Here is a 17,262-nt window from a genome sequence, read left to right as displayed (position 1 = left end):
ACGGCAACTGTCAAAACACTATGTTTAAAAAAATAAAAAATGCTAAGCTGCCACACATGCATTTCATCTCCAAGAAGAAAACAATCTACCAACATCAGATTTACATACACAAGTGTTCACAACAAGCATAATAAAGTGCTTGTGTAGCATCATCCGTTTCCACCAATATTTATTATTTCTTTTATTCCACGGATGGTATGGAGGTTTCCCCAGCTGCTGCAGTTATCAGAGTCTGACGATGATGAGTCACGTCAATGTGCGAATGCGCGCAGCAAAACAAAACGGCTGGACTCATTTATCCGTTCATTTGGCTGACATGCTGACATGTAATCAGCAGAGATAGTTAGCTCTTATTGGTTCAAATGTGCACATTTCTGGAACAGCAAAAAAAAAAAAAGGTTGTTGAATTAATGCGACAAAAAAAAAGGCAATGCAACATAAAATGGACCAAATCTTTAAAAGCAAGGAAAGAGTTGAGAAGGCTTATTTATCATATTTAGTTTTATTTGCTCTGATGGGGAGGTTAAGAACATCTTAGCTGTCAATGTGCACTTTGGACTTATATTATTACATTTATGTTAGGCTACTTATTCATTTTCTTATGATTTAAAAAAAATTCAATATTTGCGCGATCTTCAAAATATATTTCATTTCACTCTGCATAATATATGTCATTTGTACTTGTTTTCCTGAATGTATTTTACTTATATCTTATTTAAAAAAAACAACAAAAAGTAAATGTTTACATTAATTTCAATTTTAATATACATGCATAGACATGATACATCCTATGTTCTTAGGTAGTTAAAATTGAGATTTGGCATTTAGTATGTGAGGAAATGAGGGAAAATAAAAATTAGGAGATGGAAGTTGGGGTTATTACTGTTTTTGTTAACTTTTATTTAGCAAATCATTGAAAAAAATAAAATTTTGAGTGAAAGTCAGTTTTTTTATGTGTTATAGAAATAACTGTGACAAAACATTTTAGGAGGTTTGCCCCCCCCCCAATAAATAAATAAAATTTCTGGCTCCGTGGTGAGCTTCACGTCGAGGAGTTCCGGCAAGAAATTCTAGCCACTTTCTCCCCTGGTGTTAATACTATTTTCTTCATTATTGTTTCCCTGCAAATACTAATAAGCCAAGGATGAAATGAAAGTGAAGTCTTGTTGTGACGGCCCTCCGACCTCTGCATTTTACAATTTTCCTGCCGTGGTAACGCACAAAAAATTGCTTTTCTGTCTCTGTACGAGTGGTACATTTTTATGTTTCAATCTAGTGAAATGTAGCACATCACTCCTTTTGATTAATGTGAAAGCTTAACTTGATGAAGTATAAGTGTAAGGCTCTAGCATTTAAAGTGTAAAAATAATTTCTCAAAAGGGCAATATTTTTCTTTTTCAAACAGAAGCAAAACAAGTGCTGCTTAAACAACTGAGCAAGGAGCGAATATTTTCTGTAGACCTTTTAACCCGTCTCCCTGCAGTGAATACCTACATTAATGAGATTTGAAGGCACAAACATCAGAGAGAATAATCACAACTTTAGAGTCAAGCCTGGCTAAGTGGCTGTGACAAGAGAGCCGAGTTGAAACCCAAGTCACTGAAATAAAGACTTAACAACATAACATTTATTTACAGTTGAAGTATCAGATAAAAGATAAATAATAAATTAAGTTCATAACATTGTCACTTGAATAACTTTATGTCAACATATACAGTATATATATCGTTATATACAGTGGGGAGAACAAGTATTTGATACACTGCCGATTTTGCTGGTTTTCCCACTTGCAAGCCATGTAGAGGTCTGTAATTTGTATCATAAGTTCTCTTCAACTGTGAGGGACTGAATCTAATACAAAAATCCAGAAAATCACATTGTATACTTTTTAAACAATAAATTTGTATTTAACTGCATGAAATAAGTATTTGATACATTACCATCTAGTAAATATTTCGGCTCTTAGTTCTTTTTTAAGAACCCCTCCTGTTCTCCACTCATTACCGGACGTAACTGCACCTGTTTGAACTTGTTACCTGTATAAAAGACACCTGTTCACATGCTCAAACAAATAAACTCCAACCTCTCCACAATGGCCAAGACCAAAGAGCTGTGTAAGGACATAAATAAAGGATAAAATAATAGACCTGCACAAGGCTGGGATGGGCTACAGGAAAATAAGCAAGCAGCTTGGTGAGAAGGTAACAACTGTTGGAGCGATTATTAGAAAATGGAAGAAGTTGACGGTCAATCTGCCTCGTTCTGGGGCTCCATGCAAGATCTCACCTCGTGGGGCATCAATGATCATGAGGAAGGTGAGGGATCAGCCCAGAACTACACGGCAGGACCTGGTCAATGACCTGAAGAGAGCTGGAACCACAGTCTCAAACAAAACCATCGGAAACAGATTACGCCGTCATGGATTAAAATCCTACAGCGCACGCAAGGTCCCGCTGCTGAAGCCAGTGCATGTCCAGACACGTCTGAAGTTTGCTACTGACCATTTAGATGATCCAGAGGAGCAATGGGATGAAGGTCATGTGGTCGGATGAGACCAAAATTGAACTTTTTGGTCTAAACTCGGCTCGTCGTGTTTGTATGAAAAAGAAGGATGAGTACAACCCCAAGAACACCATCCCAACCATGAAACATGGAGGAGGAAACATCATTTTTTGGGGCTGCTTCTCTGCCAAGGATACAGGACGACTGCACCGTATTGGGGGAAGGATGGATGGGGCTATGTATCGCCAGATCTTGGCTGACAACCTCCTTCCTTTAGTGAGAGCCCTGAAGATGGGTCGTGGCTGGGTCTTCCAGCATGACAACGACCCAAAGCACACAGCCAAGGCAAGTAAAGAGTGGCTCCGTAAGAAGCATCTTAAGGTCCTGGAGTGGCCTAGCCAGTCACCAGATCTGAACCCGATAGAAAATCTATGGCGGGAGCTGAAAGTCCGTGTTGCCCGGCAGCAGCCCCAAAACCTGAAGGCTCTGGAGAAGATCTGCATGGAGGTGTGGGCCAAAATCCCTGCTGCAGTGTGTGCAAACCTTGTCAAGGACTACAGGAAACATTTGGTATCTGTAATAGCAAACAAAGGTTTCTGTACCAAATATTAAGTTCGATTTTTGTGATGTATCAAATATTTATTTCATGCAATTAAATGCAAATTTATTATTTAAAAATCATACAACGTGATTTTCGGTTTTTTGTATTAGATTCCGTCCCTCACAGTTGAAGAGAACTTATGATACAAATTACAGACCTCTACATGCTTTGCAAGTGTGAAAACCAGCAAAATCGGCAGTGTATCAAATACTTGTTCTCCCCACTGTATATATATATACATATACATATATATATACACACACACACACACACACACACACACACACACACACACACACACACACACACACACACACACACACACACACATATATATATATATACATATATTTATACATTTATACATATACATATACAGTGGGGAGAACAAGTATTTGATACACTGCCAATGAATTTTCCCATTGGCAGTGTATCAAATACTTGTTCTCCCCACTGTATATACATACATATATATATACATATACAGTGCCTTGCAAAAGTATTCGGCCCCCTTGAATCTTGCAACCTTTCGCCACATTTCAGGCTTCAAACATAAAGATATGAAATTTAATTTTTTTGTCAAGAATCAACAACAAGTGGGACACAATCGTGAAGTGGAACAACATTTATTGGATAATTTAAACTTTTTTAACAAATAAAAAACTGAAAAGTGAGGCGTGCAATATTATTCGGCCCCCTTGCGTTAATACTTTGTAGCGCCACCTTTTGCTCCAATTACAGCTACAAGTCGCTTGGGGTATGTTTCTATCAGTTTTGCACATTGGGAGACTGACATTCTTGCCCATTCTTCCTTGCAAAACAGCTCGAGCTCAGTGAGGTTGGATGGAGAGTGTTTGTGAACAGCAGTCTTCAGCTCTTTCCACAGATTCTCCATTGGATTCAGGTCTGGACTTTGACTTGGCCATTCTAACACCTGGATACGTTTATTTTTGAACCATTCCATTGTAGATTTGGCTTTATGTTTTGGATCATTGTCCTGTTGGAAGATAAATCTCCGTCCCAGTCTCAGGTCTTGTGCAGATACCAACAGGTTTTCTTCCAGAATGTTCCTGTATTTGGCTGCATCCATCTTCCCGTCAATTTTAACCATCTTCCCTGTCACTGCTGAAGAAAAGCAGGCCCAAACCATGATGCTGCCACCACCATGTTTGACAGTGGGGATGGTGTGTTCAGGGTGATGAGCTGTGTTGCTTTTACGCCAAACATTGTTTTGCATCGTGGCCAAAAAGTTCAATTTTGGTTTCATCTGACCAGAGCACCTTCTTCCACATGTTTGGTGTGTCTCCCAGGTGGCTTGTGGCAAACTTTAAACGAGACTTTTTATGGATATCTTTGAGAAATGGCTTTCTTCTTGCCACTCTTCCATAAAGGCCAGATTTGTGCAGTGTACGACTGATTGTTGTCCTATGGACAGACTCTCCCACCTCAGCTGTAGATCTCTGCAGTTCATCCAGAGTGATCATGGGCCTCTTGGCTGCATTTCTGATCAGTTTTCTCCTTGTTTGAGAAGAAAGTTTGGAAGGACGGCCGGGTCTTGGTAGATTTGCAGTGGTCTGATGCTCCTTCCATTTCAATATGATGGCTTGCACAGTGCTCCTTGAGATGTTTAAAGCTTGGGAAATCTTTTTGTATCCAAATCCGGCTTTAAACTTCTCCACAACAGTATCTCGGACCTGCCTGGTGTGTTCCTTGGTTTTCATAATGCTCTCTGCACTTTAAACAGAACCCTGAGACTATCACAGAGCAGGTGCATTTATACGGAGACTTGATTACACACAGGTGGATTCTATTTATCATCATCGGTCATTTAGGACAACATTGGATCATTCAGAGATCCTCACTGAACTTCTGGAGTGAGTTTGCTGCACTGAAAGTAAAGGGGCCGAATAATATTGCACGCCCCACTTTTCAGTTTTTTATTTGTTAAAAAAGTTTAAATTATCCAATAAATGTTGTTCCACTTCACGATTGTGTCCCACTTGTTGTTGATTCTTGACAAAAAAATTAAATTTCATATCTTTATGTTTGAAGCCTGAAATGTGGCGAAAGGTTGCAAGATTCAAGGGGGCTGAATACTTTTGCAAGGCACTGTATATATACATACATATATACATATACACACACACCCACACACACACACACACACACACACACACACACACACACACACACACACACACATTATATATATATATATATATATATATACGTATGTATCATGACTTTTCCTGTTTCTTTTACCTCATCTAGCAAGTACAGAATGTCAATAATACAGTTATAGTGACAAGGATGCAACAAGGACTCAAATTCAAAAATATTCTGTTAAAACAAAAAGGTTTATTTTTCAGACCAAAACGTTAAACAAAAATAAATAAAAAGAAAGAAAAGAAAAGAAAGAAACAACAAATGACTACAGCAAATTCAGGGCATAAAAAAAAAAAAAAAAAAACTGAGTGTATTCTACAAAGTACTGTAACAAAAATTGGTCCCAAACATAAATCTTAGTCAAAGAGCTTATACAAGGTGGTGACATAGGACACGACAGAATACAAGACAAACCAGTAAAGGGCAAGGGCAGACACAGACTATTTATAAACAGGGTCACAGGTAGACCCAAGCAGCATGATTGGGTAACAAGAGGAGGAAGTAAAGGTTAAACAAGGAGGAACGCAACTACCAAAACAAAAGCAGAGAAACCTGTATGAACAAATACAAAACCCGATGAAACCCTAACAAGAAATACTAGACATGACATATACAGTACATTCATTGACATGGTTTATTACTTATTTTATCCTTTTAGCTTTATGAGATAAATCTGAAAAGGTGAGCTTCAAAATACAGGTAATGTTTAACCCATTTAGCTTTATGAGATAAGTCTGAAAAGGTGGGCTTAGTGTTCAAAATGCAGATAATGTTTAACCCACACTTAAAAAAACTAAAAATATAATACATACAGCTAAATAAAGGATAAGATCATGTCTTAAAAGTGTTGAAAGCAGTGAGTGAGTAGAGAATTTGAAGTACGGTGAACCCCCTGAATACATGCAGTTGGACATTCCCAAATTGAGGAAATCGTTGATTGTTTTGAGGTAACCTATCCTCTGTTAATTGCCTAAAAATCCTCCTATTTCATGTTCAGGCCAAAGAACAGAACATAAAAAAAGAAAAAAAAAAAAAAAATCAGATTTGGGACCACCTGGTGGAATTTTAGAGAAACACAGGAAATGTGTTATGATTACATGTTTTTTTTTTTTTTTTTTTAAATTCTCACAAACAATTTGACCGTTTTGAAAACTGCTAACCTGGTCCCTGATTTAGTCAAATATTTTGCAGTATCAGGAACGTGCTTTGAAACTGTTATAATTGAATTTTCAATGTTAATAAAATACATACATACAAATAAAATAATTCAGTTAAATATGGAGTCATAATTTTTGACAGAGCTAAGCTTTACCAAATCATAACGGAATTCAAAAGTCTCTAATTAGTAGGATGAGTAATGTGTAGTACCATATATTTTGGACTATAAAGTGAACTTAAATCCTTTGTTTCCCCAAAATTGACAGTGCGCTTTTTAATGCAGTGTGTTTTGCGTATTACTGTAATCCTTGTTATGGTTAATGACTTTGTACCCTTGTAGAGCAAAACTGAATTATACTGCTTCAATAAAGTGCTCAAGACACACACTCATCATTTATCAAACCCCAAAAATTAAACACTAAAACAAACAAGCAAATAAACAAAAATTGCACAGTTAAAAGAGAAAGAAAATAAACAACAAATGCATTACATTGATGCACTTTGTGCCTTAAAATCAGGTGTGTCTTATGTATGAAAATGCATGTGTTCATTGATGGTGCACTTTATAATCCACTGGCAATTTTTAGTCTGAAAAATATGTGAAGTAAAATATATTTTAATCCACATTGTCTGATTGGATTATGTGTCAGAGATGTCGATGTGATTACCTAAACTGGAACAGAACATATTTTCAGTGCTATGCATTACCGTGGCAACGTAATAACCAATTGTTGTTAAATTTTGTCATGCTCCAAAAGATCAGATCCAACCATTCTGTTATCTGTTTCCCTCATCCCACGGAAACTGGGGCTAATCCACCTTACACTCAAGGGAAACTACAGTGAACAATGCCTCCTGTTTCCTTGAATATTTTCCCCTTAAAGTGTCAGAAAGTGGAAAGATCCTTAAATGAACTTGCAAAGGATTAGAACATCTGATTTTTTACTCAGTCAGACCTGAACTATCTGGAAAACGTTTTGGACTGGCCTTCATTCAAACATGCCAGTGTTGCATGGAAGCAGGAAAATTGGGGGTGGGGGGTGTTGAACGCTCCTCCTGTGGCAAAAATCCCACCCCTTTCACAGTTCAAGCAGAACAGAGCACAGTCGCTCTCACTTTCTCCCATACGCGCACACATATTACTTCCTTATAAGGATGAGGCACTGATGGTCTGCACTGTAGTAATTAACCTTTATCAGTCTTAAAAAAACATGCATGGGATGTGACAAAGGATAATTTGTGGAAACAGAGGCCCTGACTACTTGTCTCACATCCTGAATTGGATTTTGTATCACAGTAATTACGCCTGAGTATTGCTTGTACAACAACAGTGGTAAGTTCTGATTGTGTTCTTTTTTCCAGGTTTTCTGATTGCATTAAGTGGATGATGTATTCAAAGAAGTAATTCCTTCAAAATGGAGATGCATTTTAGAATTTATTGACATTTTCAATGTATTTTGCATTGCAAAAGTTTATATTTTGGTCCTCAATGTCATTGCTAGTACAGAGGGAGAACACGCAACATTGAATTCAATTGTGCATGCAATTTGTTGAGATGAACAGACTGAAAAGCAGAAAACATTAAGGAAGTCCACAAGGTGAAGGAATAATAAACACTGATGTTAGTCTCTATTCTAATTCTGGACACAGGAGATAATTTGGAGAGCTGGATATAATTTTTTAAATCCATTGTAGATGGAAATATAATAATATAAAAAAGTAATGAAGGTCCAAGTAATAATTGTACTAGTGATTAGTAGGAGTGTGATTTACATCAGGAAGGGCAACAGGACTTAAGGTAATGCCAATCAAATAATGCAAGTGACTAGGGTTGGGCATCATTTGAAATAGAATGATTCCGGTTCTGATACCGGTTCCATGTTTCGATTGCGGTTCGGAACGATTCTCGATTCCGATTCCTTTAAGAGAATTCCTTTTCCTTTAAAAAAAAAATATATATATAAATAAATAAATAAATAATAAAATAAAATAAAATAAAAAAGGCAGGGTAAAAAAAAATCTAGTTTAAATATTTATTAATTTATATTAATGTCTTAACTTCTCGATTTTTTTTTATTATATGAATTGAAAATGTATCATTATTATTATTCATATAAATTTAAAATTTATTATTATTATTTATTATTAATACAATTCATATAAGAATTATTAATATATCACCTTCTCACAGGGTTATTTTTAACTTATATATAAAGATCAGTCTTTGAACTCGAATGTGATGAAGTTTCTTTCAACAGGGGTGCATTTTATCAACGATGTTTATTTTTCAAAAGCTCACAGAGAGAACATTTACTTATTTACTTCTTTTGCCATACATGTACCTTAGCTGGGAACTACGACGAAGCATGAGTATAAATTCTTCTATTTATTATAATTTGATATAGATGAGGCAAAATAATAAGGTTTCCTTATTTGTAAAACCGATTCTGTTGTGTTTACAGACACATACAATGTTTATGTTGTGACAATACCAGTTACGCCAGTGAGTGGTGCTGTAGGAGTGTGTACGTATAATGCAGAGAAGAAAAGAGGAGAGCTTCTGGCTAGGATGCTTTGTGATGTGATAATATGTTTTCACAGCTACGAGTTCATTAAAAAAAAGTAATTGATGTGATGCTATGTTTTCACAGCTACGAGTTCATTAAAAAAAATTAATCAAATGCTTTATATGGCCGCTTCTTTCCAAATTAGCAACACAACAGATATTAAAACAAATATCCTTTCAATACTGTTGATTTTAACAGAGGCGTCTACTGCTTTAAGATGGCGGCTGTTTACTAATGCCAGCGAGTCTGTCATTTCGCATCTAGTTCTATATACATGATATCGACCATAGCTCGACGTTATAATACGACTTATTGTTTTCCTTATTATTATTTATTAGTACTATTTTCCATCCGCCGCACCGTGTCCATGGTTGTAATCAAGTTGCAATGCACAAACACGCGCTTCTTGTGGCTTCTTCTATGTGGTTTTTGGCTGCATTTTTTTCCCGCTCGGCGATCAGGGCATTGCAAAATGGAATCGAAATTTAAAAATTTGAATGGTTCCGGAAGAATATTTTATTGAATAAAAGTGATTTAGTGTATTTATATACCACAGGCAAGTAAGTATTAGCTTGATTACATGCTGAATTACTGTAAAACCTTGATTTTTGTTATTGTCAATTTTAGATTAAAGAGGCTGCTTGACAACGAAAAAGCGTACCAGGTGAAAAAGGAGAAGGAGCACTCCAAACGTCTAGCAAAGGTGCAAGAGGAGCTGGTGAAATTGAAATCCTTTGCCCTAATGTTGGTCAATGAGCGCCAACAACACCTGGAGCAAATGGACCAACAGACTCAGAGGGTCCAGGAACTGAGCCAGCAGCTTAAGCAGCAAGGGAAGCTACTGAATGAAGCCAAGGAGCATGCGCAGGAGGATGCCCACAGGGTTCTGGGCTTAGAGGCTGAGCTTAAAGAGAAAACTGTCACACTCGCTCAGCAGCATGAAGAGATGAACACTAAGCTTGCCAGTCAGGAGCTCCTCAACCGTCAACTCAATTCAAAAATTGTAGGGCTTTTGCAAACAGTGGATGAGATGGAGCAGAGCAATAAGGCCTTGAAGAAATCTGAAGAAGTGCAGGAGAGTGGGGACAAAATGGGCCATAGAGAGTGTGCAAACTCTAACTTAATTACTGAACTAGAGAATTTAAGAAAGCGTGTTCTGGAGATGGAAGGAAACGACGAGGAGATCACTCGAACTGAAAATCAGTGCAAGGAGCTCAGGACGAAGCTAGAGGAGGAGAATAACAAAAGTAAAGAACTTCGGATCGAGGTGGAGAAACTTCAGAAAAGAATGATAGACTTAGAGAAACTTGAAGGTGCTTTTACCTTAAATGAGACAGAGTCTGCTCAGTTGTATGCTGCTTTAGAAAGAGAGAAGGGTCTGACCAAAGAGCTTTCCGAGGAAGTTGTGACACTCAAGATCCGAATGAAAGAGCTTGAGTCCTCTGAACTCAAGTTAGAAAAGTCTGAGCTCAACCTGAAGGACGATTTAGGTAAACTGAAGTCATTGACTGTAGCTTTAATGGATGAACGCAAGGCTTTGGTGGAAAGAATGACGTGTGATGAAAAGAAAAAGGAGGATTTGACTAAGATGGTCAAAGATGAGCAGAGTAAGGTTATGGAGGTGACAGAGAAACTGATAGATGAAAGCAAAAAACTCTTGAAGTTCAAATCAGAAATGGAATCAAAGGTCGATAGTCTGACAACAGAAAAGAGGGACCTCAACACTAAACTTGCATATGAAACCGATAAAACAAAGGATCTTCTTTTAAAGGTTAGTCAAATGAAGAAAAGGATGGATGGGTTGGAGCAAGCAGAAAGACTGTCCGCAAACAAATTGGCAGCAACTGATGCTGGAAAAAGAGAAGATAACAAAATAAAAGAGCTAACCTTTGAGCTTGAGCGCTTAAGAAATCGCCTTAAGCAGCTTGAAGTGGTTGAGGGAGACCTGATCAAAACAGAAGATCAGTATGATATTTTGGAGAAAAGGTTTATAACAGAGCAAGACAAAGCTAACATACTTTCCCAGCAAGTGGAGGCCATGAGGAGCCAGATAGCACGGAACAAAGCGATTGAGAAAGGAGAGGAAGACAGCCAGGAGGAAGACCTGCGACAACGATACAAGAGAGAGGAGGCCAAAACCAGGGAGATGCAGGCGGATGTTGTAGCTCTAAAGGAAAAAATACATGAGCTTATGCACAAGGAAGACCAGCTTTCTCAACTGCAAGTGGATTACTCAGTTCTACAGCAAAGGTTCTTTGAAGAGGAAGAGAAAGCCAAGAGCATGGGCATCGAAGTTCTCCATCTGACCAAAGAACTGGAGGTAGCAAAGCGTCACAGTCGTGCACTAAGGCCAAGTCTGAATGGTAGGAGAATGGTGGATGTTGCTGTCACATCCACTGGAGTGCAGACTGAGGCATTGTCCAATGGACCAACAGAGGAAGATACTCCAGCTGGTTTTATCAGAAAATCTGTTCAAGAAGAGAATCACATCATGAACAATATAAGGCAAAAGAGCCTGAAGAAGCCAGCAGAAAAGAACGGTGCTATTGATCGTTCCTCTTCATCTGGAAGTGATCTCAGTATTAAGAAATCCTGGATTCCTTGGATGAGGAAGAAAGATAATTCACAAGAAAGTAGCCTGGAAAAAACACATAGTGGAAATGCAAATTTGACGATGTCCCACAAGCAAGGGCAGCCTTTACACATCCGGGTGACACCGGACCACCAAAACAATATGGCCACACTTGAAATCAGTAGCAACACTGTTGAGGACGTTTTCTCAACAACAGCTCCACTAAATACTAACCAATTACAAGCTAAATCCAGAATTACAATCATTCCAACACATTCTGCTACGGTTCGGGGAAAGTCCACCAATGGACCACAGGGTCCAGAAAGAACCAAATCTCCAGTCACTATCACAACTATTTCCAGAGCTAAGTCCCCAGACAGCAGCCAAGCTTCATGTCCTACTTCAGGCAGGCCAATGTCTCCTGTCACCATCATGACAGTAAGCACTTCGCCAGTGCCTGATGCAGCTTCCTCCCCAGAAGAGATGACCATGGGCCGGGCTGTCTTCAAGGTTACCCCTGAAAAGCAGATGGTCCCAGTGTCTATAAGAAAGGGTCAAAATAGCACAAGCATTATCACCACTGACGATAACAAAATACATATTCATCTAGGTAATAATCTGACCCCAAAGGTGTTAGCCAGACCAGTGTCTTCTGTAACTGAGAGCAAGGAACTGACATTGTCTACAGGGACAGTGTTACGCTCACCTCGCCAAATTACCACAACTCGGACCACACAAAACAAAGTGATGAGCACTATTACCATTTCTCCTGTTGCTCCAACTGCTACCAGATCCACACAAAGCATGGTATGTTTTTTTTCACTACGCAAAACAAGTAAAATGATATCCAGTAGGGTGTAAAGCTCTGAAGCCCGCAGTAGTGTTGTTCATTAACGGGATTCATTTTCAAGCTTGGCTTCATGCGTGGACCCATCACTGATAACAACATGATTTAAGATGCACAGTAGAGTGGTATCGGGCCTATACACAGTTAGAATCAATTTAACAGCCAACATCCCAGAACAAAATACAAATACATCTTGACCAGTTGCACAATATATCTTATACAAGAGAAATATTAACTTCTATGTTTTTAGAAAGGCATTAATCTTTTGAATGACACTTTCACTAAAGTGTTTATTTTATGTTTATTGGTATTGTCCATTTCAACAGTGTAAAACTGGATATTTTGGTCACCTCAAACCTCATTTAAATGAGAGCACTGCCTGTAATATAGATTATCTCATTGGTCATAAGGTTGTGTCCTGCCATAACACAACTAAAATAACAATTTTAATGTGCCTGAAAGATTTTTGCGGAGCACACGCTTTTTTTCTATTACAAATTCCAGACATGGAAATTGTGGTTTGTGCCTGAAGCAGTTTTAAAGACTTTATTTTTGTCACATCTTCACCTAACGGTAAGGCACATTTTAGTTTTAAGTATTTGGTGCAAAAGACTAAATAATAATAATTATAATAAATAATAAATAAATAATAATAATAAAATACCAGAAAAGAAAGCCAAAATCAGTTTAATTTATAGAGTAGATAAATAATTCAAGTTTAAATCTGTATTATTTGCATGTATCAATGTATACACCAAAGGCCGTGAAAGCAAATCAGTGTTGATGTTTCAGTGGACCTTATGATATCCTCTTTGTGACTCAGAATGATAGCGTGACAAAAAAGGCCCTAAGGGCTGGCCTCAGCACAGCAGAGCTAATGATGTGGCATTTTGCCACTCTGCTACAGGCATGCTGCAATTTATATTTGTTTCACAGTGTTTACATTCACAAACGAATTCACAGGGCTCTGTGCCCACAGGCTGACAAAAAACAGCCTTGCAGCAGTAACAACACACAGAAAACATGCCAGGCTAGAGGGTTTGCAAATGAAGGAATGAATAAATATTTGCATTTTTAGAGTGTTTCTTTCCAATGAGTAAAACTGTTTAGAAAATGAAATTTCTGTTTTGTTTTTTGAAATGAATTACTCTACATTTTCCATTCAAATGCAAGCCATTTTCATTCTGCTGCCTGAGAACTGTACTCTCACTCTCTCCTCTGTCTTTCTCTTTCTCCATTGTCAAACAGTGTGGGCATGATTCCCAGGCCCCTCGTACAGGGCTGACCCGCATCCCAATGTCCAAGAGCCTGAAAACAGGGAAGACAGTTCTCGGTTCCTTGGGCATATCGAGTGGAGTGAAGGCAGAGTCGCGAGCTGAGAGTCAGTCGATGAGGATAGAAGTTAAGAAATCAGCAGTAAATGGCATTAATTATCAAAATGGAGGCAAAGGTTGAGTATTAAACCAAAATACTTTATATGATACAGAGACAATAATGCAGTGGTATAACAAAATGAAAGCCAAGTGAGTGTTTAGAGATTATATTAGATTTAAAACATTATATTTTTTTATAGTCATTTATTCTTCTCTGTTACGTAACATGTACGCTTTTGTAATTTACATTGCTAAAGTGTGTGTGTGTGTGGGGGGGAATTGTCAAAGCACTCAGCAATTTTTCACTGAATCACAAATTATGAAAAAAAATGTATGCAGTTTTATTATAGTGTAATGTGTGTTTGAATTTTTATGTAAATAATTTGTTATTAAACATATTTGAATGAAAGCACATATCAAATATTTGTCTTTTATCCATGGATTTATTTTAGTAAGCAGACTTATGCTGTTTTATACACCTGTACACATTGCATATATACATACACACATATCGATGAGGGTCATTCAATAAGGTGAATTTTTCAGTATAAAGAAGCTTACTTCTTGTTTTAAATTATTTTATTTTTCAACGTAGTCTCCCAGCACATTTTCAACATAGTGTCCCAGCACTGTCACACACTTTTCCTATCTGTGTACAAGCTTCCGCATTCTATCAGGGTAAAAATCTTTTGACTGATGTCTCAGCCAGTCGCTCACAACACTTTTGACTTCATCGTCACTTTCAAATTTAGTAACCACTTTTTCAGACATTTTTTCAGCTGAAACGTGGCAGCACCATACCATACCATACCATACCATACCATACCATACCATACCATACCATACCATACCATACCATACCATACCATACCATACCATACCATACCATACCATACCATACCATACCATACCATACCATACCATACCATACCATACCATACCATACCATACCATACCATACCATACCATACCATACCATACCATACCATACCATTTCAACTGGTTTGTACCCTTCAACAATCAAAAACCTGATAACTGACCACTGTTCAATCATGGAGCTTGCGTCTTGGTCGGCCATCTTTGTTAATCGGCAAAACTCTCAAAGTATTTTGTTTAATCAGCAAAAGAATTTAAATCCATGTGAAAAAGAAGTAAAACAAAGAAACAACAACTAAAAAAAGTAAGCTTCTATCTCTTCTAGAAGTCCTAACTCAGAAAAATTCAAATTATTTATTGAATGACCCTTGTTTGCTTTTGGACTAAAACTTCTGAACATTACATACGAAAACATTTTGAGTAAACACCAACACTAGATGAAGACGTACATATTTTGAAATTACTTAAATATGACTAAGACTGATAAGTATTATTGTCCAAAAGACTGACAAAGGCGAAAATTAAAAGGGCTGCTAAAACAACACTGGTATACATGGACATAGAAATGTAATGTTTATAAAAATCAAAATATATACAGTAAAAATAGATGAAAGTGTTATAGATTGTACCCCAAAAATAAAATGCAGGATCCCTTGATCTCAGAACTGTGAGCGGACGTGCTAATCGCTCTTCCTCTGTGCCGCCCTTTTTTATAAGTTATTTGGGAGGAAAGGATGTTTAATTTATCTTTGCAAATCTAAAGTTGCACAACTATTGTTTCTAATTAGGCTTAAATTTGAATTACATAAGGTAAGCACATCGGTCAACTCCTGTACTAATAGCGTACATTTAAAACTTCAAACATATAATCACTTTTGCATATGAAAAAAAAACAATGAAAAAAAAAAAAAGAAACTAATCACAAGTTAACCATGGATAATGGGACAAGAATCAAGGATTTTGTTTTAACTAAAAGTGAGTTAACCTCTAGTTAACTATGTATAAATATGATTTAAAAAATTTAAATAGCTTGACACACTAAAATATAGGGACAGTTTTCCTCCTGGTGGCCGAAAAATTTCATTGCATTTCCCATAGACAAGTTTCCTGAGCGAAATTTGGGCGGCGCCATCTTTATAATAATTTCTGCTCCGAACTTACGGTTTAGACCAGTGGTGTCCAAACTATTCCACATAGGGCCGCAGTGGGTGCTGGATTTCATTCCTACAAATCAACTCCTGGAAGCGCCTATATAGTATATATTTGGAAGTGGAATGTTTTGAACAGCGTCCAACTTCAAAGTGCCAGTGTGGATCTACCTTGCCATACGCCTTAAATCGAAACCAGCTGCAGACAATAAGTTAAGGATGTGCTTTAAACCGCAGGATCTACATAAAAGATTGCATGTTTGTTATCATCACGTCGTTGATCATTTTTGGACAAAATTATAACAACCTGTCAGCCTGTGTTCATGAGCTGTAGATTGATACGCCAGCCACTTGAGTGACCAAAATGAGTTGAAATTACAAATAATATTACAGTTGCCGACATAAAACATTTGGAGAACACGATTCCAGTTCTTGTTCTATTTCAATTGATTGGTGCATGTGCAAAACAGGTCAATAAATCACAATTTATAAAAATCATTAGAAAAATATTAACGAAGGTGGCGCATAGTCAAGCCTTTCATCATCAAAGTAGAACGCATGTAGTCTCGATATATGTCCATCGACATACAGTTAGCGTTGTTGTGAGGCACATCAAGTTGTCATCCTTTGCCTAACATCATTTTCCACTTCAAAACAAACGTACAAAAAACTTCTAACACTTGCATTTATACGCTTACATAATTGTGCCATCCTACATGTACTGATTAGCAACAGGCTAGCAACAGATAGCATGTGTTGCAGCCACAGCAGTACAGTAGTTGTATTAAATAATATTAAACATCAACAATACCATTAACAATATCAATAACAAATAATAACAACAATATAAAAAAAGAAGTCGTTCCATGTGCAAGATTTTACCTTTAATACTTTTGGAGCACTGGACACATGAAAATGCAGGGATAGGAAGAACATACCTTCCATAATACAGCAACATGGCTCCATAAACACCCGGTCTTTGTGGTTGCACGGGCTTGGTTCCACATATGCCTTCATGAACATGTTGTACTCCCATGTCGTGATGATGGCAGATGGATGCGGTATTTCCAAATTGTCTTTTTTAAAGGATTTTGATGAGTGATGCCACTCCAGCTCCACCGTTGTTTTGGTTAGAGAAAGTGTAAAACGGAAGTCGCGAGAAGAAATGCGGAAGTAAAGCGGAAGTAGCTCGCAAACTTGTCTATAGCTTTAGTGATTCCTCGCTACTTCGCGCTTCAAACTTCGCGCCTTCAGTCCATCGCAGATTTTTTTTTCAATTAAAAAAAAAATACAGACTGTCTTGAATCAATCACGCAGTCTCACGCTCACTCCCTTCCTCCCTCTCCCTGCTCTTTGTTTATCAGAAAATGAACTGAAGTTACTTATTAAAGTAAACAATGATTAACAGACAGTTAAGCTTTGATCTTGCCAGAGACTCGACCTTCAAAGCTC

At 37.5% G+C, this 17,262-nt stretch overlaps 1 protein-coding gene across 1 annotated transcript in view; it reads left to right on the top strand.

The window, feature by feature from the left end:
- Positions 1–17,055, top strand: part of LOC130930773 (filamin-A-interacting protein 1-like) — a 35,560-nt gene extending 18,505 nt beyond the window's left edge. The window contains exons 5-6 of the mRNA XM_057858874.1: positions 9,622–12,373; positions 13,662–17,055. Coding sequence (XP_057714857.1) covers positions 9,622–12,373; positions 13,662–13,868 — 2,959 coding nt within the window. The 3' untranslated portion in view covers positions 13,869–17,055. The remainder of the gene's footprint in view (positions 1–9,621; positions 12,374–13,661) is intronic.
- The last annotated feature ends 207 nt before the right edge of the window (positions 17,056–17,262 follow it).

The sequence above is a fragment of the Corythoichthys intestinalis genome, chromosome 15, assembly GCF_030265065.1.
Source record: "Corythoichthys intestinalis isolate RoL2023-P3 chromosome 15, ASM3026506v1, whole genome shotgun sequence".
Lineage (NCBI taxonomy): Eukaryota > Metazoa > Chordata > Actinopteri > Syngnathiformes > Syngnathidae > Corythoichthys > Corythoichthys intestinalis.
Note: the sequence above shows the minus strand (reverse complement) of the source record. Positions and strands in the feature narration are given on the sequence as shown.